Below are 27239 nucleotides of genomic sequence, written 5' to 3'. Positions count from 1 at the left end.
AAATTTTTTTAAGAAGAATGTTTACTGTAATGCTGCTCCAGGATTTCCAAAAATATATGAAGTGAATGAAAAGTGAAGTGAGGTAATTACATGTAAGCAGAACTTTCCAATAATCGTGAACTAAGATCAAAATCAGAAGTATTGCATGAACACATGAACTAGCTCAGCTTCTTTCACTGAGATTTCTTCAAAGAGCTAAAAACAGGTACTTGAAATTAAAAACCTATCTCTGTTGCTTTACTAGGAGCCAGTACTGTAGTCAGATGCAGTGCAGCCTAAATTCTTTTTTTTAAGTCAAAAGACATCTCCTAATGTCAGCTGAACTGAGCCTTTGGGTATTCCCGCAAACCTCTTGAACTGAAAGCCAAGGACAGCAGAGAAACTGGAGCTCATGCCAAGCAACGAGGGAAAATATCACGCACACACACAGACTCAAGAGCTGCTCCAACACTGGGATTCCACAGTCTGAGGCAGAAAAAGCCTTCTTCCCACTGGAGGAGGAGATTATAGGTGACAAAAAGGACAAGTACTTGGGAATTGATATTTTAAAAATGTGAATGGTCACCTATACAAAAAAAAACTTACATCCACCCTCCTAACTTTAACCTGGTTCCTCAAAAAAGCAGCAGCACAATAACTTCAAAATACCACGTGACTTTCTCTCTTGGCAGTACAGCTTTTCATACTTAAAATCCTAAATGCCAGCTTTTTATAAAAAAAAAAAAAATAGTTATTTTGTACTTGCAGTTTTGATTTTAATTTCCTAATTTGAATTCTTTTGTCATTATTCATTTTATACATCACAATCCTCCTTCTGGGGACACAAGACTGGAATCCCAAACAGACACTTCTAAACGTGTAAATTTTAGTAAATAAGAACAAATTCAATTATTAGCTGCCTAAATAAATTAAAAAATCAGTCATAGTAGCTTGCCAACATATAAAAAAATTTTTTATTTAATATTCATGAGTATCTCTCTAAACAACACATCAATAAAAGAAATCTATTCTTTCTTTCTTCATAGATACATTTAGTGTTCTTTACAATGTCCTTCCTAAATGTTTGTAGACCATGAGGACCGCAAATACTGCTTTTGCTTTTTAAAGGAACAGTTATATTTCCAGCTGGATTGATTGCTTTCCCATATCCAGCTATTTTAGTGTGTTCCTCAGAGACACTGAGTAGCTCCACTGACAGTAAAATATGCTAAACAAATGACAAGTCACTGAGTAAATTAGCATCTACTCTCTGATCAGCTGGGTCATGTTTTCTTTTCAAAATCCATGGCCTCTTGATAGAAAATAATGAGTATTTGATGGGCCTTATTAGAAAAATCAATATATTGATGCCCATGTCTGAAACATCTGCATAATAATAGATACTGTTAACCCATTAAGGAGAAAATTAAGATGTGTTTACACATTATTAATTTACCATGAGCAGAGACAATTTATTCACTACTTTTCTCAAGAAAAGAAATTGTAATATCTGTATTTAATGGCATGGTGACATAAACTGAAAGATGTTTCAAATTTTTTTTGCCATTTGAATGGTAGAATTCCACCAACAACCATGTGAGAAAAATACAAACATACCAATAATACTGTTAAAAATAAGACTATTAAAGCACTTCTGTAAATACTGTATTACTTACCAAAAAACTTCCAAAAGCGGAATTAAATATAGCAGCTGCCTGAAGAATAAAAAAAAAAAAGATAAATATCACCAATGGTAAAATAGCTACAGTACAAGAACAAAATGTTATTCCCCAGCCCAACAAGCTATCAGATTCTCCAAATACACACACACAGAGACCATTAGGCAGTTAGCCACTGCTTAAAAAATTGCCAGTGGCCTGTAACTTATGAAGACTGATAGGTTCTAGTTTATGCATTCATAAATAATGTGCTGAAATGGACAAAAGCAGGAGGAGAAGAAAATCCTTGCCGACAGACTGAAGAGAAATACCCACAAGAACTAAGATATTACAGAGAATCTTGGTCTCACTGCTTTTGCTCTAATTTGCCAGGAACATTTTTATATATTGACATATTAATTGAAATGAGCATAATCTGATTTAACTAAAATGCTGCATTTTCATACACTTTTAACAATCTTAATGAGGCAAACAAACTAATTTAATAGTTCATCATGAAAGTATTCACAGAGATAGAGAAGTTTTTGTACTTTGACCGACAAATTTAAAATAGAAAAACCAAAAAACCCAACAAAAAAACCCACAACCACAATGACCCCATATTTCTGAGGCCAAAATGTCACTACTTTTTAACACCATAGTCTTTTAAAATAAGAAAATAAACAATTTTGATACTGACTTTATAAGTGTTTGTGCTTACCTAAATATCCAGGAAATATATGGTAGCAGTATTATTTCTTAATATGAATTCATTAAATTCCAGGAAGTTAAAACTTGAGTCTTGCATAGCTTTCCCCAATTACCAAGAAAGAACAGAAACTCTTGTATGGCAGCCAGTCTGATGATGAAAAGCCACATAGCAAAGATAAGAGGAAAGGGAGGAGGGAAATGTACCATTTACGTGCCGACTTAGAGCAGAGTCAAACTAATCACCCTGGACACTTCCAGCCACAGATTAATAACAAGTGGATGCTAGTGAGTTTAGCAAGTTTGAATAAAGTCCAAAATCAGGGTAGGAGCCGTAGCTGAACCTGCCTTCTGCTCCATAAGAGGATGCAATGAAAATGAATGGGTAATGAGATCCTTGGCTCTAGAGAGCTTAGCTTTCTTATTCAAGTTCATAATTAATTCAAAGCTTTGATAATTTCATTAGATTCCTCCTCTGCTGGCCCTATCAATAAAAGATGGCACTGGACCACGGCTCCTCAGTGGCCCAAATACAAAAACAAATGCAGACTGGGAAACCTTTGCTGACTTGCTTACTGACAGGGACAATGGCATATGGCACCCCATGTTGCGGAGGGAGCATCTGAATAGGTACAGCTAAATAAAACATCATAGCTGACAGTTGTAAACTACAGCAACATATTTTAACACTTCTTTCTCATCAGCATTTCTTTTTTGAACATAAAAAAAAGAGGCACAAGTCCAAACAGCTTCTCTTGCCAGAGATCATAGCTTTAAGGAAGAGTGAGTAGTTTAAACAACAATTCTTCAACAAGTGTGAATTAAATCAGGATTTTCTACCTGTATTTGAAGCTGTGCAGCTGATACTTTCATGTAGCAAGGCAGAGACACATTACAATCATCCACACAAACCTAGAGCATGGCTACCAATCCTGATTTGAGATACATCTAGAGAGATGACATTTTTTACTTAAAACAGGCTGCGATTCCACTTCCAGGAGAAATTCTGTACCTGGAAAGGTGTTAAGGAGAGATACTAGATGGTTCTACAGTGGTGATACTAGATGGTGATATTTTGGCCATCATCAACCTTTTTCTTTCTTCCTTCCTGATCCATCTAGAATATTTCTGGAATTTTTAAGTATTCTCAAGCATGTAACACATACTAAGACAACAACCTTGGACAAATTTTATGCTTCAGTTATTCAGCCTGTCATGTGCAAAAGTTCATGACTGGTTCGGGGGTAAACTAGTTTGCAATTTCTAATTCCTTTTTTCTAAAGTGTCAGAAATTATCCATAGCAGATGATTAAGTGCTCATTACAGGCAAAAGAAAAGAAAAAAAAAATCAGGAAGACTTCAAAATTAGCTATAGCCATTTATTTGGCTCAGTGAGGGAGGACTTACACATGTCATTTACTCAATCTGCAGTTCTCTTTATGAACATTTCCCCTGCAAAATAAACTTAGAAGTAAATTTTTCTCATAATCACAAACCTGGGGCTTATATCTGTGATTCTGGTTCAGCTTAAACAAACTGGTAGTAAACTGAATCAACTGCTCCAATTTGTAATTAAACATACCTAGTAGCATGACCCTGTAGAATTTAAACACTTTTGTGCTTCCAACTCCCTTCTATCAAGAGGGATACATACCTCACAGGGCATTGTCAAAATTAATTCACTCCTTAAAAAGCACTCTAAAATCCTTAGAGGGATGATACAAGTAAACATTAATGCTGACACATGATACAGCCAAGCTCTTAATTTTCTATTTGAAACATTTATTAGTCACTATTATTGTATAACTTTTTTTTTAGTGTTTGCTCTTTTTGTGCTTCAACAGATATCAGGTTATCTGCAGTCTGCTTAAATGAAACATGAAAACATTTACATGTCTTTAGAATACTCCAAGTTCAGATTTGCATATGTTTGCAAACCATTTACTGCAATTACCGCTAATAAGAGGGAGAGTTCTTTACAAAATCAATAGCAAGATCCTTTCAAAAGGTAAATGCACAGCCACGTATTGAAATGTAAGGTCAGATCGCATTCAAAAGCAGCAGTACTAATAACTCGACAAATTATTCAAGCTTTTATCAACTCAGAGGCGTGGTTGGGAGTCAGTGCCAGTATTCCTAACAGGGCAAGTGCAGAAGAGCATGTACAGCCCCACTTGAGCTTACAGTAGTACACAGCTAGCTCCACTAAACAACAAACTTACTTATCATTAGGCAGGTACAATTTCAGTCAACTCTGTTTTCTCAAGCCCAGTGCCACCCACACATTCTCATGGTGCCTATTTCCAGAAAGGACTGGCTGTCACTTCCTGGAGCACTTCCAAGTAGGAAGTGACCAGGCCACCTATGAAGGACACTTATCTGGCAGTACTTGGCAGCAACTTTCCTTCTCTCACACCCAAGTCTAACACAAAGCTTCAGCCCTCTCGCTCATCTTATCCTGGAATGCATATGTATGGAAAACACTGTTAAGATTTGTAACAGTGACAGCAAAAAGATCCAAGACGGTCCCCACAGCAACAACGGTCAGGAAGAGATGAAAAAAAGGCAAAGCCACAACCAAGAGGCTGAGCACTTCCCCTCAGCTGTGTACCCAAATGCAGCAGAAGTACACACATGTGACTGGACAGCAAATCAAACAAGCATGTCTAGGTTTTGATAGCATTAAATACAGAATACATTCTGAAATCTGTTTCTTTGCCTTTTATTTTAGTATCAAACTAAAGTATCTTGGAATTTATTAGACTAGAATATCTTTTGATAATAATGCAGCCTGACTACTTTAAAGAAAATATACACTGGCAGCATTTGGAATACCTGGGTCAAACCCCAACATTTTATCATTATCAGCAGGATTCGAATGAAATTGTTGAGTTGATACTCAACTGGAATTTCCTCTGCTGCAGAGTATAGAGAAACAACAGTGCCTCCCTCATAGCTTTGTATGTGGACCATATTAAAAGAAGTAAAAGACTTTTTTGCCAATATGTATATATTGTTTTACCACTAAAACATTTGGTTCTAGAGTGTCACCTGGCAGCCTTTAGGGAGACAACTGTCCCTACACTTCCCCCCAGGAACCCCATGGTTGGGGGAGCACATGCTATGGACAGTATGGTCTATCTGGCCCTGAATGGTCCCTGCTCTGTGGAAAGGTTATTTCAGGGCCAAGGCCAAAGAGGCAGAGTAATGAAGCTAATTATTGTAAAATTTAATGCAACTACTTCTCATATTTGACAGGGAGAAGAAAGAAAGGCAAGAAAGAAAGGCAAGAAAGAAAGGCAAGAAAGAAAGGCAAGAAAGAAAGGCAAGAAAGAAAGGCAAGAAAGAAAGGCAAGAAAGAAAGGCAAGAAAGAAAGGCAAGAAAGAAAGGCAAGAAAGAAAGGCAAGAAAGAAAGGCAAGAAAGAAAGGCAAGAAAGAAAGGCAAGAAAGAAAGGCAAGAAAGAAAGGCAAGAAAGAAAGGCAAGAAAGAAAGGCAAGAAAGAAAAGCAAGAAAGAAAAGCAAAAACAAACCTAAGAAAATGATGGAAATGGTTTGACTGAACAGTACAGAAACAGAAATTTTATCTACCCAAAGAGATCAGTGTAGTTCAAGAAGGTGGAAGAAGAAGGCAGGACATCAGCAGTAGCTTGAATGAGTTGGCAGAGTCCCTTTAAACAACTCCTTCAATCTCCTATTTAAAAATAAAATCTCATGTGAGTGTTACCACAGCTCATGTCTTAACTGCTGTTTCCAATAATAAGATGTTACAGCTCTGTAGAAAGCTATTTGCCACAGCACTGTTACTGCAAACAGAATATAAATATACCTAATAAGGTTTAATCTGTGTTGCTGTTCATAACTATTCATCTGAGTTCAGACAGGGAAATATATATATATATATTCAAGTTCCTGGTTTCGAGTACTAAATTGAATCAGGTGTCCTCTTCTCTTAAGAAAATTAAGTTGCTTTTGTGCAAGAGTGTTTTAATGAGAACAGAGCCTGCCGACATTGATAAATGGGAATGACACCAGAGAGAGCATGTAAGCAGGACAATATGTGCATGTTACAGTCTTACAGGCTATTTTTCACTGACTATCCTGAATGACTTCGCTGTTTCTTAAGGGGCCTATTAATCTCAAATTTAGTTATTACACAACGTTTATTTGAACATATATTCTGTGGATGATGACAGTTAATAAAGGAAATCTTTTACAAGCTGTATTTTTACATATTGTTCCAACTGCAGCTCCCAGTCATTCCACTGTATTGATGGAATAACCTAGTTATGATGCAGCTTTAAAAAAGGCACATATATTCAGATTCCTTTCTAAGCATATGGGGACTCTTAAATAACTGTTAAAATGCATATAAAAATCCTGCTACAGCATGGCAAAAATGAAAGAGGCAGTGTTAACTGCTCAACAAAATCTCTAGCTGCCCAATTGTCCCCTCAAAGGCGAAGCACATGCCTTTTTAACAATCCAACATCATCTTTGAGAAACAAATAGGGTCTAGTTTTGACTCTTGGAGATGTATATACGCTCCTTATTGAATTCAGCAGAAGTTGAAGTATGCATCTTACACATGAATCTGGACCATGTGTATATGTGATAGGGCACCTCAACAATGGTATTTCATTTAAAACAAATCAAACCAAACCAAAAAAGAAAAAAACCACAAACCCACCAAAAATCCCCAAACCAACAACCAATCACACACATCCCAAACCAAAACCACAAAAAAACAATCCCTCCAAAACCCAACAAAACCAAGAAAAACCCCACAAACCAACCAAAAACTCCCAGATTTTGATAACAAATGAATTTTGACTCCAAATAAATTTTATAAAAAAAAAAATGTAAGCTGATGTTCAGAAAGTCTCTTATAAAAATATTGACTTATTTTAGCGACATACAAATGTAAATAACCTTATCCTCTTAAAAAACAAAATCATGACAAAATCCACACCACACACACAAAAAACCTACACCCACCAACCAACGAACTTCCAAAACACCAACAAAAAAAATGACCAAAGCATGGAGGGGATTATGATTTTATCCATTACCATGTCACCCGTGGCCCAACACAATTTGTTGACTGGGAAAAAGATATCACCTAATTCCCAACTCACCTCTAGAGCTGTGCTGACAAAACGAAAACATTTCGGTTATTGAACATGGTTGAAATACAATCAGTTTTATGGAAATGGCACAGAAAAGGCACCAGAAGATAAAAACAGAATAACTAATACATTGTTTGCATTTCAGCAGGGGAACATCATCCAGAGAATGATGCCTTCTAAAAAGCTCGTTGAGCCACCCAAAGCTGCGCACGCTACGGATTTGTTCCGGGCTGGCAGATGTTGCCATGGCCTGAGTAGAAGTTCACACTGCTTCAGCCAGGAACAGAATTCTGACACAAGCAGTGCATGGAAACAAGCTGGGGCCTCCACTGGCAGAGAGTTATTGCCTCCTACGCCTTACTAGCCAAGTTCTTTCTGTTGAAAATCAGCCTTTCACTACCCCATTTTTGTAGTTCCTCATACCCGTCACTGCCTGTGGGTAATAATATTCATAAATACAAAAACATCTATCGAGGGGATGTCAAAAGGAAAGCTTTTTGAACACACTTATTTAGTTTATTTAGTGGTGCTTTCCATTGAAGGATTTCTCTGTTTCAGCGACAGTGTCAGCAGTATTGAGACAGAGAAAGAAAACTACCCTGGCTTGCCTTCCTTTGGTCAGAAATGGTACCTTCTCTCTACTGAGAGCAACTGGAATAACTCCAGGGAATTCTGGAGTGTCAGCATGATATTTCTCACTCAGAGGCAGTAGGAGATGAAGACTAAGAACTAGGAAAGTATACACATTCATTTTTTTTTCCAGAGAGTAAAACTAGAATGCAAACATTTGCTAACAATTCAAATGGAAAAGATGAGTCATTCAGATCTCAGGAACATTTATGTGTCGCTACAAATTTCCACCAATACTAATATAGAGATTAGTAACAGAAAATGCATGTTGAACAAAGGTTGGAAAGCAACACTTTGTTGCTTTGTATGGCTGGATCATTTTACTTGAAATTACTTATATAACTGAGCTGAATGAAAACAAAAGTCTTTGTTATCGGTATCAGAAAGATCACAAGAAAGAAGCCAAGAAGAAAGAACCTCTTAAGTGTTGGAATGTCCATTTTCACATTGAAAGAGCCAAGATTTGGTCTCAGGTACAGAAGAGACGAGGTGATTCATGGGACATAATGCACTGTGCCTTACTAGCCCAGATCACCAGCTGTTCAGTGCTGTTGCTTTTGTTCATAGCTTCTTTGCTTTATCCTAAATGGCACAGATCTACCCATACCAGACGCTTATGTGGCTGTGTAGCATACAAAACTTGTGCAATGCTCAAAAGACTTCGCAGGGGTAAAGGCCTATGTAGGCTGTATTTGGAAACACAAACGTAGGCAACACACGTTCTGCAAACTCTCATTTATTCCTTCAGGATGCCAAGGGGAAAAGAGATTACTTTTTTCAATCAACCACGGTCCATTTCCTTTTGATGATGAGAAGGGCTGTAAGCAGAGACAGCCACCAATACTCTCACCTTGTCCTTGTGTGACAGTCCTTCACCAGCCATACCCCAAGCCCAGCAGTACCCTGAAGCTGATGTTCCTGTCCCCCCATCCAGTTGCAGTACAAAAACACAAAGTCACACTCACAAGACACAGTGCCTTCCACTGTTGGTTCCAACATCACACACCCCAATAGGCCAGCAACCTGAGCATCTACAGTGCACTTTTGAATACCAGCATGAATAAACAGAGTCAGTTCCTCTTTTTTCTCCTCTACTTAAAAATTATAAATGCAAACATTAAGATTAGTGCCCAGTGCCAGCGTAAACATTCTCACAAGCAGCAATTTAAAGCTGGCAGACTTGATACAACACATGCTTTCTCATACCAGTCCATATGCACATAAAAACCATGCTCCAGCATCTGACCTACTCCTCCACGGAATTCATATGGTTCTGACATGCCAGAAATCTCTCAGCTCCTGGGAAGGCATACAGCCAAAATTTTTGTATTTTTCCCCAAATGTGAAGTCCATTTCCACCATTTTCCTAAACAGGGGAAAACAAGGTAAATTCCCCCTTCTACCTACATATTCTAAAGTACAAGCCTCAGCAAGCCATACATTTGGGTTGTGGAACGTGATTAGAGGACAAAAAGGAAAGAATCTAACCAGACACTGACACTTTTGTAGGAAAACTACCCACAAACCTCACGGACATCATGCATTTCTCAGAGACTCCAGGTTTATTACCTCAGCAGTGAAGACACTGGCTCTTGCACCAGAACAAATGGACTGCTGAACAATGATTTAATAAAGGAGGCTCAGCTGAAAGGTGCTATACAAGTACTGCCAACTTGTTCCTCTCTTATGGTCAAACACTTCATAACTGTAAGTGACTTTCTCTCTAAAAATAAAAAAAAAATAAAAAAATTACTGTGGAAGGTATCCTCAAAAGGATACAGAGCAATAACAACCTCCCAAACATACTTTTATTTAAGTTCACATTTTCTGAGATCTTAAGCTGTGATAAAAACACTTAAAGGTCTTGTCCCCTGATTCTCCTGGAGACACATCATCCATAACATGATTAGAGGTCTAGTTAAACAATGCATCCCACAACTCCAAAGAGTATTACTTCCCTGTTGAAGTGAAATGAAAGCACAAGGCCACTTTTTAAAAGGTGCCCTTTGCATTAACTGTAAGGCTGTGCCTGCACCAGTATTTTTCTATAAATATCCCACTGTCATATTGCTTTCTGGGCAGTTAGTAGCAGAACCAGACATTTTAACTGCTCTGCCATCAAAACCAGCTCAGAGTAGCATTGTTATGAAAGTCACTGTCACAACTGCCACTGGTAACATCTTCACCATTTGTTGTTCAATGCCAGGAGATGGGAAGTATAACAGTAGTGCAAGCCAGGTGCGTGGGAAGCCTAGCTCAAGCATTTGTAAAATAAAAATTAGCTCTGGAGCTCATGTCAGAATCACAGGTCACAGTGAAAAGATAAGGAGATTTTATCTCATCAACACATCTCTGTCCATATCTCAAAGAAGAACAATTTCTTTTTTCCTTTTTTTTTAATCTCTTTTTTTTTTTTAACCTAGCCCAAAGATCAGGCTTTACATTAAGCCAGTATTATATGGTACTGGAAATTCCCTTTTTAGGAGCCCAGGCAAATCTCTACACGCTGCAATATTGTGGCAGAGGTAGAAAGAGGAGTGAAAGAAAAGTTATACACTATATGAAAGAGACCAGCATAACAGCCACTGCCTGAAGGTGAAAAAGGAACAATTTTGATGCAACTGCATTCTTTTAAATGCTGCTCACTTACTTTCATCCTCTATATTAGCAATTCATATAACCGGAACTTACACATACACAGTGAGAAAGTGCCTAAATGTGCATCTTTACATATTACATATCCCTAAAATATGCCTAAGGAATTCAGCAGTGGATGAGTAACAACTGAAGGTCCAAGCTTTCTTCCTCTGAAAACAAATTAATTACAATGTCAGTATTTACCACCACACTTCTTTTGAAACATGCCCCAAACATCTCTAAATTCTAATCAGTTAGTTGTCCCCATTTTCCAAGTGGATCCCCAAAGGGGGTAGGATGGAGGAGGCTAGTCCTCTATACAGTGCAAGGATTAATGCCAATCAAGTCTAGGGACTTGGTTTCACAGCTATTTGGCCATCTGCAGGAGTACATCATGAACTACAAAAATGCTGAAACTGTTCTCTGGAATTTTTATTCATATATGTATATATTTATTATGTAAACAAATATATAAAATATATAGCAACTCAAGCTACTTTTATTACTTCCTTGAAGTAATTTACTTTATTCTAATGGGGCAGAATGCCATATAGCCTTTACTTCTCTAAAGAAAAGGTGGAGAGAAAACATTAAAACCTATAGGTTTCACGTGCAGAATTCTATTCACGCTCACCAAAAGCTGTGCTGGCTGTTAGACCACAAAATGCACAAGCTTATTAGCTTATTTTACCACCAAAAGTCACAAACGTGCTGTTCACGTCAACCGTGTACTTTGTGGCACTGTACACTGACCTTTTCATTGGCATCCATAGCTGGCTGGAAATTGGAATACCCAGCATAAGGGATATCCCAGTATTGAAACATCTGCTTTAAACCTAAGTTGTCCCTGCCTCTAGAATCACCACTTTTCACCTCATATTTGAAATTTTCTTTTTTAACCATTTCATCTTGGTATTTTGCTGCTTTCAGCTGAATTTCCCCCATGCCTTGCAGAAGATGTGATTGTTGCCACACAAAGCTTTTCAGCTGGTCCACAATGCAGCACTGTTATTAAACTCTTACAATGCATTGAGAAGATACAGCCAGGGAGCACCTAAGTTACACTGAAAACTGTGGACTGAGTGAAAGTGATTTGTTTGCAAAACTGACCCAGGTTAACCTGACCTGAAACAAAATGTTTACATATAGATTTTCCTGAGAGAAAGTGGAAACACTTCTACAAATTGCATATTCAGGGGGAATAAAAAAAAAGAAAATGGAAGCTTTCCCGATTTGAAATAGTTTGTAGCCCAAGTTTCCCACTCCTAGAGCAGTTACTAAAGAAAATGTGCAGATATACTAAGTGAAAGAAAAATAAAAATGAAATTTTTGAAAAAGCACTCCTTCAACAAGAAAGCACTTACTTTATAACAATGCACCTGTTTTCCAGCATTTTGTGGTTCAAACTATCTTCTCACCTTACTGATAAACTGTCAAGATAAGGACAACATGTTCAGATTTGCCCACAAAGAACTTCAAGGAGAACTTGACAAAGAAATCAATAATTTTGTTTGAAGTACAAAGGCTCCAGCAGAACGCAGACACTGCTGCTACCCGTGCTGTGATGGTTATTCACCATGGGCACCCAACAAGGCAAGGGTTATAGAAGCAAAGTTGTCTCTGCCATGCCCAGAACATCTTGTATCTGCACAGTCAGACCAAATTAAGTGTGCAGAAGCAATCAAGACCCAGAGTTGTTTTCACCACGTAGTACTTCAGTAACATAAGATGCCCTATGATACAGAAGTGGACAATACTGTGTAAGAAGTGCATTCACGACTGCCAGGTCAAAAGTGTGAGAGATGCCAAATTTGCTGCACAGCAGGAGGTACTGATGCCAAGAGAGACATACCTTCTTAATAGCAACACAGAGTAGCAATAATGTGAACACGAGGGTAAGGAGCAGAACTGGGATATGCAAACATGGGAAGAGCAGAAAAAAATCACCTCAAACACTAGAAGCAATCAGAAATCACATCTCCAACAAAAAGCAAGTACCAGCTAATACACAAGCACATCACCTATCAAACAACTTTATATCTGACACATTAGCTGCATTTTGTAAAAACAGGTCTCACTTTAAAAAGTTTAATTTAGGTTAACAGCAATTTCTTTGACTAGTCTGTGATCAGTACTTTGGGGAGTAAAATAGACAAATAAGCATGTTACAAATCACGTCTGGCTGGTATTTCGAGTCAAGTTTTGCCACTAATAGAAGCTTGATAAAAGGCAGAGAAAGACTCAGTATATCAGGTCATATCATCATCAAAAAGAAAAAAAAACAACCCAGCAAACATCAAAAACCCCCATACCTGTTTATGGAACAGATTTTCATCTCTCACATACATTCATTCTAAAACCCAGTCTCTGTTTAGCCAATTCTACTGCAGGAAAGACCTCAGAAAAATATCACAATGTCGCCATCATCTCGTTGAATCAAAGTTCAATTTGCTCTAACACCATAACAAATATATTCTTGTAATCTGTATCTCTCTTGTAGAAGTATCAACAAAATTCAGAGTGATATACTTATCTACAATATATAAAAGAATCATATCACCGCTATAAGCTGTAGTGTAGCAATATAGTGGCAGAGCATGAAACAGTAATCAAAGTGCTGAAAAATACACCATTGTCAGCATTGTACACTGGTACCAGTGTATTATAGCACCTCTGTTTGAAATAAATCAACCTAAGTGCCTGCTTTGGTAAGCACTTCGAATTCACTGTACATCAGCATTAGAGGGGGGTAATGCACAAAGAAACAAATCAGGAAATGGGACTTGTAAATAACAATTCAATTAGCAGATTTATATTACTCATTTCCTAATAAACTTTCTACCCACACCTACACACAAACCCTCCTACAGCCTTCCCCCCTTCATTTACATATCTGTGCAGGCCTGCTCTTTTTTCTTGCGAGCCCCTTTGGCCTTTCAATCATGAAGTATATTACTCCACTGTCAGAGCAAAGCAGTTCCTAACAACAGGGAGCCCAGCTGGGATAGGAAGAGGGCAGCAGGCTCAGGCATTAACATAATAATCCAACTGTGTTCCCCCAGGCCCTTAGGGCACACAGCATATTAGGCAGCCCTCCTGTGCCGCCGGGGCGGAGGCTGCCGGATCACCTGCCCATCAACCTGTGGCAGTCGCTCCACCTCAGCCGATCCAGCTCCTGCCAAGCCCCCATGCCCAATTACCTTCCCACAAAGGACACACATTCGTTTTCCGTGTCTGCTTAACGCACCTGCTGCACATCCTTATTTACTGCTGGAACTTGCCTTGCCGTGTCGTTTCCAGCAGACTTGCTCCCTGCCTTTTAACTTCTGGAAAGTCTAGGGTTTGTAACAGGACCTACTGCTGCTTCCAGCAGGATCCAGGCCTTGAAACAAGATTTCAAATACAAAGTACTACTCTCCAGGTGCAACTTTCAGTCCTACCTATCCTCTGGATTCTTCCCTGAAAGGAGCAGGAAAAAACAAAAAGGCAGACACACGCCTTTGCTATCTCTGTGCCATGCCATCCAAGGAAACCAGTTTAGGGTGGGCTTGCTTATTCTTGCTGCAGTTTGTAATGCTGGAGGATTTTCAGCAGCAAAACTATTTCACAGTCTTTGATACAAGGCCTGCCACCACACAGGACATGGCTACTGATTAAGGAACAGAGCCCGTGACAAGGTTTCAGCTGTACAAATACACACGTTATATATTTCTAAAGAAACACTATAATGATGATTTCAGATGCAAGACCTATGAAACTGTCCAATTTAAAGAAGGCTTAGAATTGTACTACTCTTCCCAACAAACATTTCTTAATACCTGAAAAATATTCCCACATTTCAAATGCTTTCGGTAGGAAACTACAACTCAGAACACTAACTTGTATGTTCTCTCTATTAAGTCCTTAAAAAAAAAAGCTTACATTTATTACACAGTGTATTTCAATGCAGTTCTCTTACAAGCCCTTTTATTTACAGTATAGATGCTGCTTGAACCAGGTACTTAACAAGAAGAATAATAAACACACTTGCCAGTAAAAGACAGTATTTTCTTCATATTATACATGACAATCTCAAAGACTACTAGAAGAAGAGCTTTTGGTTCTAATATAAATTTTATCCTCATTAAAACATACATATTCTCTAATTACCATTAACAATGGAAGGCACAACAGAAATGTAATACAGTCTTGTTAAAATAATGCTTTACAGACTGTACAAAGCCTGATTTACTTGATCACTTGTGGTCACTTTGTGAAGCAAAATTTCCCTAACCTCATTAATTTTCATTTATCCAGCCCCCTCAAAGAAGGAAACATTCAGAAGCAATTCTGTATTTCATTTTAAATGCTTGGTTTTCACATTATCAGTACAAAGAAGAGTAATCCATGTCACAATGGCCTGTCAGAGAAAGACCACGTAAAGTAACATTAGCTACAGAATTTAAATATTTTAGAAAGCAATCGTTACACAAGCTCTGCCTATTACCATTCCTCGAATCCATAATGGTAACAAAAAGTATACATTGTGAAAATTGTGTCACATTTTGAAAACATTTGCTTACAAGCAATTAATTTTCACAACATAGACATTCTTGTCTGCCACTAAGGTGATAACTTAATAGAAGCACATCCCTCTGAACTGGGAAGGGGATGCAGTTAAAAGCCCCTTGCATTGAATTTATTCTGGGTCACGAGGTCACCAATAAAACACTAGAATAACCTGGGGAGTTTACAAAATATTTCAGTATAGTCAAGAGTCTACTTACAAAACCACAAGCTCGTATATTACTATGAGTTGATTTAGATTTTTAGGATCTGCAATTTAGAGAGGAAGAGCTTTGTCAACTGTCTCCTGATCGTTCCACCATCATTGTTGGCATAAAATTGAACAGCACTTTGAACATTAACTACAGCTTTTGTCCTTCAACACCTCTAAATATAAATGACTTTGGTTATCAAAAAAAAAGGAAAACGAGCTGATATTTTTAATTACAAGCGATCATAAAAAAAATCCCTTCAACACTTGTAACTTTCTAGAGTTTGTTCTAATTAAATTCCTTTCTTCTCCAAATTATAGGTCAAAAACTCCACAAACTGAAGTAACAGAAGTTGTACCTAGCATGCTGGAAAAAAACAGATATTCAACAGCAAGAATTCTCTACCGAGAACTTGAGTATAATCAAGTCATCAAGCAGCTTTTGCTGTTGGTGGTGAATGATTTGTGCATACAGACATGTTGCCATATGCTGCCATGTAGAAAGCTACAGTGTTAAATTCTTCCTCCGATGAATTCCAATGTTGTGAATGGAACATGTGACCGGAAATAAACTCATGAATGGAAATGCAGATTTTTCTATTTATTTCATTACACGATCAGACCTACGACTCAATTAAGTCAAATTTTTTTTTATTTCACACAGCCCAAGGTCAGAACATTGTAATGGCTCAGGTAAGTAAAAGGAAGCTGTGGCTTAAGCTTCTGATACAGTTTGGGTTGTGATGGGCTGTTTAAAACAGTGAGCACTTATGAAAGTACTAAATATAAAAGTCGCAGTATGGAGAAAAATATATACAGATTGTTCAAATTATATTTCATATGGCAGCACCCACTATAAAACCCCCACATATTTCCTTGAAGCAACAAACTATCCATGTGGATGATGTATTTTAATTTCCTTCATAATTTATCCTTCAATTCAATCACAATTTTCTTTTCTTTTACAACATTCACCCTTCCTGACTGCTTGTGGAGCCCTTGCTCTTTCATAGCACAGTTCCTACAGCTTTATTCTTAAATACCAGAAAGGAGAACATTAGTACTATTTTCTTCCATACATAGCTGTGCCAGCAGAACATCCCTGTCATCCCTAGATGCCCATTAGCCCTAACTAAAGAACACTGTTCCCATAGATTTCTAGGGGGTAGTCTCTTTACTTCCTATGGTTTTTTCCTTCACAAAAGTTATTTCAAATTCATAAAGACCCTCTTGTAATAAAGTACCCAGAATGAAGCATTATTCATTAATATGCAATATAACGCCTTAATGTACTCAAATTTATTCAGCTTGTTGTGGTGAGTTGACCTTGGCTGGATGCCAGGGTCCCACCAAAGCTGCTCTATCACTGCCCTCCTCAGCAGGACAGGGGAGAGAAAATATCTCAACACTGATGGGTTGAGATCAGGACAGGGAGAGATCACTCATCCATTACTGCTATGGGCAAAACAGACCTGACTTGGGGAAAAAAGATAATTTATTACCAATCAAATCGGAGTAGGATAACAAGAAATAAAAATAAATCTTAAAAACATCTTCCCCTCACCCCTCCTTTCTTTCTAGGCTTAACTATACTCCCAAATTCTCTACCTCCTCCCCACCAGAGGCACAGGGGGATGAGGAATAGGGCTTGGGCAGCCAGTTCATCACATGTTGCCTCTGCTTCCTCATACTCTTTTCCTCCTCCAGTGCAGGGTTCCTCCTACAGCAGACAGTCTTCCATGAACTTATCCAACATGAGTCCTTCTCACAGGTTGTAGTTCTTCACAAACGGCTCCAGCATGGGTCCCTTTCCATGGGGTACAATACTTCAGGAACAGGCTGCTCCAGTGTTGGTCCCCCACAGGGTCACAAGTCCTGCTATCAAAACTCCTTCAGTGTGGGCTCCTCTCTCCACAAGTCCACAGGTCCTGCCAGGAGCCTGCTCCAGTGCAGACTTCCCACAGGGTCACAGCCTCCTTTGGGCATCCACTTGCTCTGATGTGGGGTCCTACACAGGCAGATCTCTGCTCCACCATGGACCTTCACTGGTGAGGGGCACAGCTGCTTCACTGTGGTCTTCATGGGCTGCAGAGGAATCTCTGCTCCGGCACCTGAAGTATCTCCTCCCTCTCCTTCTTCCCTGGCCTGGATGTCTGTAGAGCTCTTTCTCTCACATATTCTCACTCCTCTCTCCTGGCTCCCGTTGTGCAGCAACTTTTCCCAAGCTGGTCCATCTTGGAGCCGGCTGGCATTGGCTCCGTCAGACACAGGGAAAACTTCCAGCAGCTTCTCACAGAATCCACCTTTGTCAAGGTGGATTCTCACAGAATCCACTCCAGCTTTGTCAAGCAAACCCAATATACTTGTATAAGGTGTTTACACCTATTTCTGAGTCTACTCAAGCACCCACATTGCTTTAAAGCATGTTTTTCTGTAAATCAAAATAAAGAACTGTTTTTTGGGTCCTTATAACTTTTCATGGTTCAGAAATGTGCTACATGAACAAGAAAGTGGGGGACAACCTAATTGCAGAAGATATCAATAATTTCACCTGTTCCAAGCTCCAGTTACTGGTTTAATAGCAACTAGTGTCTCATAACTTCATCTTTCAACATAAAAAGTAGCTGACACCTGTCAGGGAGAAGTAGTTCTGCAGTGCTTTTCTCTGCTCCTGCACTGCATTTGAATCTGCTGCATCACCTCTGACCCAGTCACTTTTTACGTAAACTAGAGAGGTGGTATTAGTGATCAAAAAAAATATATATATATATATGAGTTTTACCATCCTGAAAACACAGGAAGATGTCAGTGTTTCTACTTTTATACACCCATCTAGTATTTGCTGACTATGTCACATTCTTGTTTGTCAGCAGTAGCTGTGGAGTGGCTTCCAAGAGCTCTAGGCAGAAAACAAAAGAGAATGAAGGGAAAGGCATTTCTATTTCAGATATGCTGCAAATCCATCTGGTAGGGCTCTCCCAAAGCCTCAGCTAGGGATTCCACACCTTCCTGGGAAGTACTCTGCTGCCTGTGAGAGGTAACTCCAAGGAAGGTCATATGGGCCTCTGCAGACACAATTTCATGTGCACTCAGTTCTCACCATGACCTTCAAGAAAGCAGTGCAGACAACCAAAACTGCTGCAATGCCTCCCAAGGGAACAAATGAGAAGGAAAAAACCCAATCCACAAGGGTTGTGCAAACCAGAATTAAAACATTACAAAGACCTTCTTTCTTCACGTTAGGATAGCCAGGCAGAAGCTCTGAGCAACATGCGGCTCTCCCAAGCAGTCACAGTGAGGCCCTTGTGCCTGGATTATGGCACATGAATGGCAATAAGTGATGCAAAGTCCAGGATGCCAACACCCCTATGGAAACAGCTACCACCTGGGAACCAATCCTATGCAGCTCTGAGAAGCACAGTACCTGTCTCTATCCTACTACTATTATGACTCTCATTAAAATTTTCATAAGATCATCAGCTATACCTGCTGACAGCCATAGGTTAAATAACCCTGCTTCACCAGAAACTTTGCCCTCGCATTTCTTTAGATGCTGATTTGTTTTAAACACAGCTTTGGGTGTAGAGCAAGACTGATGAGGTGTGCAGCTGAAAAGGAATGAGGACAATAGAGCAGCAGTCATGGCTGTGCTGGAAGATGCAAACAGCAGGCACACCTGTGACAAAACTGGAAGTGTAAAAAACACAAAAGACTTTCAGGCAGGTCAGCTTTGGGGGCTTTTTGCTCCACGAAAATGTTCTGAAGTGAGATTGTCAAGACTGGAACAGATAAATCAATTCAATCCTTTAAATCACTCCAGGGATCTTTTCTTCACTCACTACTCACTGAAAAATGCCACTAGAATTGTTAAACACTTATAATATAGACAATAAACTGCAAATAAATTTAGTGTGACCAGAAATTCACCCTGCCACTCAAACATGTACATGCAGTATTTACCACACATAATATTATATCACCTTAAAGAAAGTGAAATTGCAGTGATCATAACAAACCACAGGTATCTCCAATATGATTCAAAACTTAGGGAAAATTGTTCAGCCTTCAATACTACAGCAGCACAGAATGTTATTATTTAGTAAAACAGATATTCCACTCACCCTTGCTATTTTCATCTGAGGATAAAAAAAAAAAAAAGAAAAAGCACAGAAGGCTGAAATCAGGTTTTTCTCTCTCTCTCCAGGAGCCACTCATTCCTAAAGCACTTTACAAATTCGGAGTCAGCACTTCCAATCTTAGTTTGTTATTTCAGAGTGTATAATAGAAAAAAAAGCATCGATCACTAAAAATATTAATTAGCATTTAATTAGAAACAGCAATATGAGGAAAAGCAGTGATAGGCAGATATCCCCTCTCTGGAATTAGATACTACTTCTTTTTAGATTAGGAAGCAAGGAACTAAAACCACTACCCTGCTAAGTTAACTATTCTTATTGACACAGTTCTGGATAGGAATGACACCAGCCCAAGGGATGGCACAGTAAACAAAAAGAAATCATGCTAAATTCTGACATTTACAAATGACCATGACAAAAAGGATCTGAAGGAGCTACGTAACTTTGCTACTATGAGAATATTGCACCTTTTTTTGTGGGTTTTTTTTTTAAACTAATGTGTACTTATGTAACAGTATCAAAAAGAACAAATAGTTACTACAGACAGGACTGTACTGGCAAAAAAATTTAACCAACAAAAGGGTTAATTAGGGATACAAATTTTCTCAGACTGTTAATAATGGGAATGACACACAGTATGTGCCCATAAGTAATTCTCAGGTATCTTTGATCTTCAGCCCCCAGTGATTACTGTTGCCTACTATACCCTGGCCTCTGGGACTCTCTCAGAACCAGACATCTGGCTACTTTGTTGTTTTAGACTAATCTCATCCCAGGAGAGCTCAAGAAATGACACCAGGCAAGGAGGGTCCTGGCAAGGGAAAAAACATTAGAGTATCAGCAGATTTTTGAGTGGACTAGAGTATCAAAATTGTCTTCAAATTTCTATAGGGATCCCACAGCTTCTCTGCTCTCGAGCACCACTTTCACACAGAACATCAGAATGCACATGATCCCCTTTTAAGGAACTGTTAATCTCTTTGAAGAAGCTAATGAATGATAATCCAAGAAAGAGCATGTGACAAAGGCAAACGGAAGTAAAAAAGAAATTGTAATGAATGGGTGGATTTAATGAAGATTTTATTGAAAGGCCAACACACAGCATGATCAAACAATGCTTTTAAAAGACTACAAAAATTACTCCAACCCCTCAAACACTATTTTCTACTAATCCATAGGGTTTAGCTGCCAGCAGTGTTATCCCTGAAGCAGGACCCTCTGACAAATGCAACAGATTCAGTGGGGTGCCTGACTGGCTGCTCCAGGCTCAGACACTGGGCACGATGCTCTGAGCCCAGAGGGGTCAAATGGGCTGCAAACACAGAGAAAGGAAGGTTTTTAACTCTAAGGCCAGGCCTTTTCACCATCAGAGGCTACCTGGGTTTTGCCACAACCTCTAGTCCACCGGACTCCCATCCAATAGGTTACATCAGATGCACCACTGGCAGCTGGACAAGAACTGCTGCAGGCAGCCACACAGAAGGCTCTTGTCCTATACCGATGCTCCTACATCCTTTCTACAGCAGAGCTTCTACATGCCAGGTGTTCCCTGAGCCACTTACTGCCTGCACTTGGCAATAGAAGGAACCAGAGCAGTCAGACTTGGAAGAAATAAAAATCTCACATGTATTTTTCTGAGGGAAGTAAGCATGCCCATACTACTAACATTATCTGAGACGCATACCTCCAAGCAGCTTAATTTTTAAAATCCAGGGGTGGTACATAGCAATAAGGAAGAAATCACTTTTGTGTGGGTATCTTTCTTGTTTCAAATCAGCCACCATGCCTTCTCTTCCCTTCCACTGGCAAGAGTAAGCTAAAAAGAACGGACACTAAATAAAGTCAGATTCTAATGCTTTTCTAAGGGCAGGCCCATATGATTTCACTTTGCCTCATTTCAGGATATTTTCAAAATGTTCAGAACAAAGCTATGGAGAAAGCTCTAAATAATCTGTCAAATCACACCAGCTCCCAAAGAAAACCTTTAGCAAGTGCTACAGACAGAAGCAGTTTGAAAATCATGTGCTAAACTTCATATTTCTCACATCACATCTATCCTGCTTTCTTCCAGCCAGAACATTCCCCTCTCAGTGGGAGAAACAATACTAAAAAGTTACCCCAAAGTATTTTAGCAGTTTCCTAATGCACTGTAACAGCTGAACCAGTAAGAAAAGAACCCGTGCAACACTGGCTTTAGTTGCATCATATCAACAGTAAAAAATTCAGCATTCCTGAGAGGTATTCAGAAAGACATGATGCAATTTCTTTCCAACTATGAATCAAGCAAATTTTCCTTTGCTTTCTCACCAATTAGGTCTGTTGTTAGAGTGAGTGTGGATTAGTCCAAATAATTAAATTTTAAAATACTGGCAGCACCAGGACAACAAACTTTTGTGTGCTCTCTATATACAACATGTGCTCAAAAAATGTTTGTCTTAAAAGCTTTGCTATGATATCAGCCTCTTGGAGTTTAATTGATTACTTCTGTGACTGCTATAGTAGCTATGACACTGTACACAATAGAAACAAGAATAAGTCACAAAGTATTCCATACCATCACAGTAAAAACTTATATTGTACTTATTAATACATTGTCTACTGCAGAACAATCCAGACTGCAGTGTAATAAGAAAAGCATTGTAAGGCAGAACAGGTCAAACTAATGTGTTTAAAAAGTAGCATGTGATTGTATCAGTGGAGATGGCATTAATACAAGTAACAAAAAAATGAAGACTAAGTAGAATTTTAATTTCAGTATTTCATGTACTGTAAATGCCTAATACCCTCTGTCTTCACCTGCCATAGAACTTGAATGGTGCATCCCACACACTTACCTCTCCCCCTCCTCCTTTTAAATCAGCAACAAACAATGCTCCACAAAAGAACACATAGGACCTACTTCACAAAAATACACAGAAAATAGGCAGTCAAAAAAGCAAAAAAAATCTCATATTAATTCTACATATTAAAGATAGAAAAATAAAAATTATATAGATACACATTCTAACAGACATTTGCCACTATGTCTAAAAGCATATTTTTGTAGGACCATCTTAATATCACAGTTACATCCTGGACACAGGTTTATTCTCAAAGCCATACGCCATCACCAGGACTCCAACAGCAAATAAGCAAATGCTTCAGAACGTAAATACTCCTCTGTTTACTCAAAGTATTGATTTATGTTCTATGGGTATCCAAACATTGGTAGCTAATGCTGCCTTGCACTATCTATTACGAAATTACAGCCATCCAGTGAGGTTTTCTAATAGTAAATAAAACTCCCCACAGCCGCTCTCCAAAAGCTCAACAGCTGGGAGCAGAAAGCACTGTAGCATGACAGGAATGCCAAGATATCCATACAAAGGCAAATCAAATAGGAAAACAAACTCCAGAGAAAAAAAGGTCTTCAAACAAAATCCACTTTAACACTTCTCCTAATTTGGAAATAAAATAGAGTGGCTCCCATTCATCTGTCATTACAGTGGAACAGAGAGAGGAAAAGACATTTTGGACATTGGCAATGCTACCATGAACAGTATCTGTAATTCATACAGTCAGTCTATACCAAAAAAGGTTAATGAATAGTGTTTTTAATGGCATATAGTTCAAGCATTGATCTCACAGCAGATCCACTAATTCTGCCCAAGTACTAAATTCTAACTAGAATTCCTGATTTCAAAATACATTTACGAAAGGCTGTATATACAACTGCTACGTTTTCTTTCCTATTTCCTAATCTGTCACTTAACAGTACAGTTCTATAGTTTACTGCTGACTGTATGTATAATATGCAGTTCTTCGTGATTTAGGTATTTTATTTCTGTATTTTATTTCTGTCTGTATGAACAAACTTAGGAGAAAACATCCACAAACCACTTTGATTAAATTCTCCTGGGTTTTGGAGGCTGCCTTTGCCTGCAATGAAAGCTGGAGGAAATAGGCTTCTGAATGTAGACAGAAGAACTACAAGTTTCCTCCTCTGAGCAAAGCTCTGTTTCTTATCTTGTAATCAAGCAATTTGACAGCTAATAAAATTACTTTATACTCCTCTAATACCTGCATAAGGAGATAATAGAGGGAAAGCTTAGTTATGTTTCCTGACAAACACACTTCCTAGAGATAAGTATGACTACTCTAACTTCAAGATAATGACACAAATAAAGCTTCATCTTTAGAAGTATTTACAGCACAAACAATACCAATACCTACTTTTAATTCTCTATTTTAAATTTACAGGTAGTTTCATTTATTTGAAACAAAGACCATATTTTCAAAGAGACAGTAATTACCATGAGAATTCAGTGGACAAAAATGCAGTACTCTCCTTTTATGTATCTACTTAGTACTTATGTCAACTGCACACCTTTGCATAAGGACACCACTAAAGACCAGTTACCACCTCTGGAATCCACCTACTACAAATCATATAGACCTAGTTTTCATTTGTAACTCTTACCTACACTGACCCTGTCCACAGCTTTGATTTCAACAGAAGAATATTTGATTTATGCCAGGATAAAGAAGAAGAATCAGGCCCAAGTTTCCATGTACCCTCACTAGAAGCACAGGTGTTCTTTAGCTGGTAGCAGCTGGCACGTACTAATTAGAAGGAAAACTGAATTCAACTATTTCTAGTTTTGTAAAAACATCTGAGAAATGAGATGGTTAAGAGTAAAGTCTCAGCATATTACAATATGCTCTACAGGAGGAAATAACCTGACAAAATGAAATTTTCCATTGCCTTATATCACACAATTTAGAAGGAACTTGAAGCCTGAAAGACAGGAAATCTCTTTAAAATTTGCTTGTATGGCAGATTTGCATTAGGGTTGCAAAAAAATTATTAGAGTATGAAAAGACATTCTTGCCTCCCACAGCTCACAAACTAAAGGAAAAAAACCCAAAAGTTGATAAAGAAATCATCAATGTAACCTGCTGGACGTGTTGCTAAATGAGCCATCTACCTCACAAGATAGTGTATGATAAGTTAGTATGACAAGTGATTTGTCTGTGTAAAAAAAGCTCTTGCAAGTTGGGAGCACTGACTGCTATTAAGACCAGGGAGGCAAGGAAACAAAATACTACCTACAGATTTACACTGTGGTTTTATACTAGAAAGGAAGATGCCAAAGAACACACCACAACTGGCTAATGATTTGAAAGACAAGGGAAATTAAAGTCAGTGTGATTACTTAGAGATATGACAGAATTCTTACAATGGGCAAAATGATTTACATTATGCAAAAATACCAAGGGGGCAAAGAACTGGGAGGGTGGTAAGCATAACTATAATGCTAAGACAAGGAAGAAAATTTTACATGTTCTAAAGACAAACACATACATCTGAATCCTGATCATAGCTCAGAGAACACAGCTGTCAGACTCACAAAGTACTTGATTTAAGAAGTAACTAGGATTTCATATGTAAAACAGAACTAGTGCAGAGACTACTGTTCCGAATTTGTATACACGTAAAAGAGAGAAACTGCTGCCTATAAAACTGAACTAATTTCAACGCAATACTCTAAATTTCAAGAAAATTGAAAAAGAATACGTTAAGGAATCAACTAAAACAAAGAAATCAAGCTTACAAGGCAGGTATTTTGTTGTTATTTGCAGAAGGTGAGATAAAAGTCTGAGTTTTATCTGCCAGGAGTTTCAGGCAGGTTCAAAAAACCAAATGTAGCAACAGATGCATTTGTTACTCAAGGGGTCATGACAGCAGACCCCTTATGAAGCAGAGATGCCTCGGAGTGACTCATTTTCAGAAGGGATTTGAGGACAGCACTTTACAATGCTGTGTATTTTTCTGTGTATTTTCTACTTACAAACAACATCTATTGTTCTGAGTGTCTCAGATCACACGCTGCAGAGAACCAAGCCATGCAGAAGTCATTGACATGGGTGGTACGAACAGCAGAAACGTCCCAGCATCAATAGGTCACAGACATTTGTGACTACGCCCAGAAATAGAAATCCCTCACAACTGTACAAAAGAGGTTGCACTGCTGGTTGAAAAGGTATGAGAGAGGACATTGACTACAGTATTACACACCCTAGAGAACATAACCTATATAGAAAGTCTCACTCAATACTGACATTCTAGGCCATTTGGATAATCGAAGTACAGCAAGTATTTTTGAGATAACATATATACAATGTTAATATCACAGAAAAAAAAACGTAAGTGGATATATTTTCTAAAATGGCATGATCATGTTATTTTAAAATGGAAGCATAAAACAAATGCGTAGATCAGAACTGAAATTTTACCTCCAATTTTAATGTTGTCTTTTCTCTAATTACAGGTAAGTTATCAACCCAGCTTAGGTTTCCTCATCTTAAAAGACTTCAAGGAAACCTTTCATATATTCAATATATATAAGATTTCTCAAAAACACATTCATTTTGAAACAAAGTACTTTACTTAAGTAGAACACAACCTGATAGCCACTCTTAGGACTGACTTCCTGTAGTTCCAGTTATAAAATCTTCTTACTGTAGAATTACTTTATATTTTTTATATTTTCAAAGAAATTAAAATATCACTTGCCAAAAACATATATGTACCTTTTATCTGTAGTTGTAATTTGGGGAACAAATGCACCTTTTAACAAATACCTCTTCTTAAAGCAGATGGAAGGAGTTAAGAGAATAAAAGACCAAAACTTCGAATTTTAAGCCAGAAGTGAAATGGCAGGAAAACAGGACTAAACAGACTCTTCTAAATAAAACTGCAACAGCTGAAACTTTCCTGTAAATGTAATAACCTGCATGACAGTGAAAGTACAAATACAAAGGGATTCAGTTTTGGCAGTGGCTGTTTAATACTCTGCTTTTAAATGCAGCACATAGCCAGCAGATTTCAACACTTCTACAAGCAAATAGACCGAGCACTGTTAAGTCTATGAGCAAGTGAGTGCTGTTATTGGCAGGGATATTTGCAAAACCATTCCCAAGACACAGGCCCGGAGTTCATACTCTCTCCTCTTGAGCAGGTTTCTATGCTCGTTGGTACCACCGAAATCCATGCACATACATATGCAAAGTCTAGCAAAATACAGAAGTCTGCTGAATAAACAGACAAATGAATATCCATTTCCACTGACAGGATGAAAATCTGGGTCACTAAAAACCTTAGGTTTACTTACGCTTTTCTGCCCTGTTTCCCTTCAACATTTGTTCTTTCTGGTTTAGGTGAACTATAAGCAAATAAGGACAGAGATCATATCACTGCATGCACACGTGCTTTGATGGATTCATTAAGATCATTCAGGTTTATTAAATAATCTTCCCATAGAAGGATTATTGTTTTTATCTAAGGAAGGTAACCTGTGCACTATGACAGACTGACACAGTTGAAAAGCTAGGAAATTTTTCCAGAATTCTTTACAATACTACCAAAAGAAAAAAAAAAAAAAGGAGCTGTTTTTTTCCCCTCCACTGAAAAAGGTTGAAATAAAGCCACAATGGATAGCAATTATTAGAACCATTTTGATCTTCAGTATCCGGATTAGAGGCTGTAAACTCTCCATCAATAATGTGAAAGCCTCAGTGAATGTTTCATGTCCTAGTATTATGTCTCAGAAATAACTTTTCAGACT

The 27239-nt window shown here is 38.2% G+C and overlaps 1 protein-coding gene across 1 annotated transcript in view; it reads right to left on the bottom strand.

The window, feature by feature from the left end:
* Window positions 1-27239, bottom strand: part of SLC10A7 (solute carrier family 10 member 7) — a 152493-nt gene that overhangs the window by 98879 nt on the left and 26375 nt on the right. Inside the window, exon 5 of the mRNA XM_029959591.1 lies at window positions 1656-1694. Within this exon, the coding sequence (XP_029815451.1) occupies window positions 1656-1694 (39 nt within the window). The remainder of the gene's footprint in view (window positions 1-1655; window positions 1695-27239) is intronic.

Source organism: Manacus vitellinus, unplaced genomic scaffold (assembly GCF_001715985.3).
Source record: "Manacus vitellinus isolate BGI_N305 unplaced genomic scaffold, ASM171598v3 scaffold_0_pilon, whole genome shotgun sequence".
NCBI lineage: Eukaryota > Metazoa > Chordata > Aves > Passeriformes > Pipridae > Manacus > Manacus vitellinus.
The sequence above is the reverse complement of the archived record's forward strand: the minus strand, read 5'-3'. Positions and strand labels throughout refer to the sequence as shown.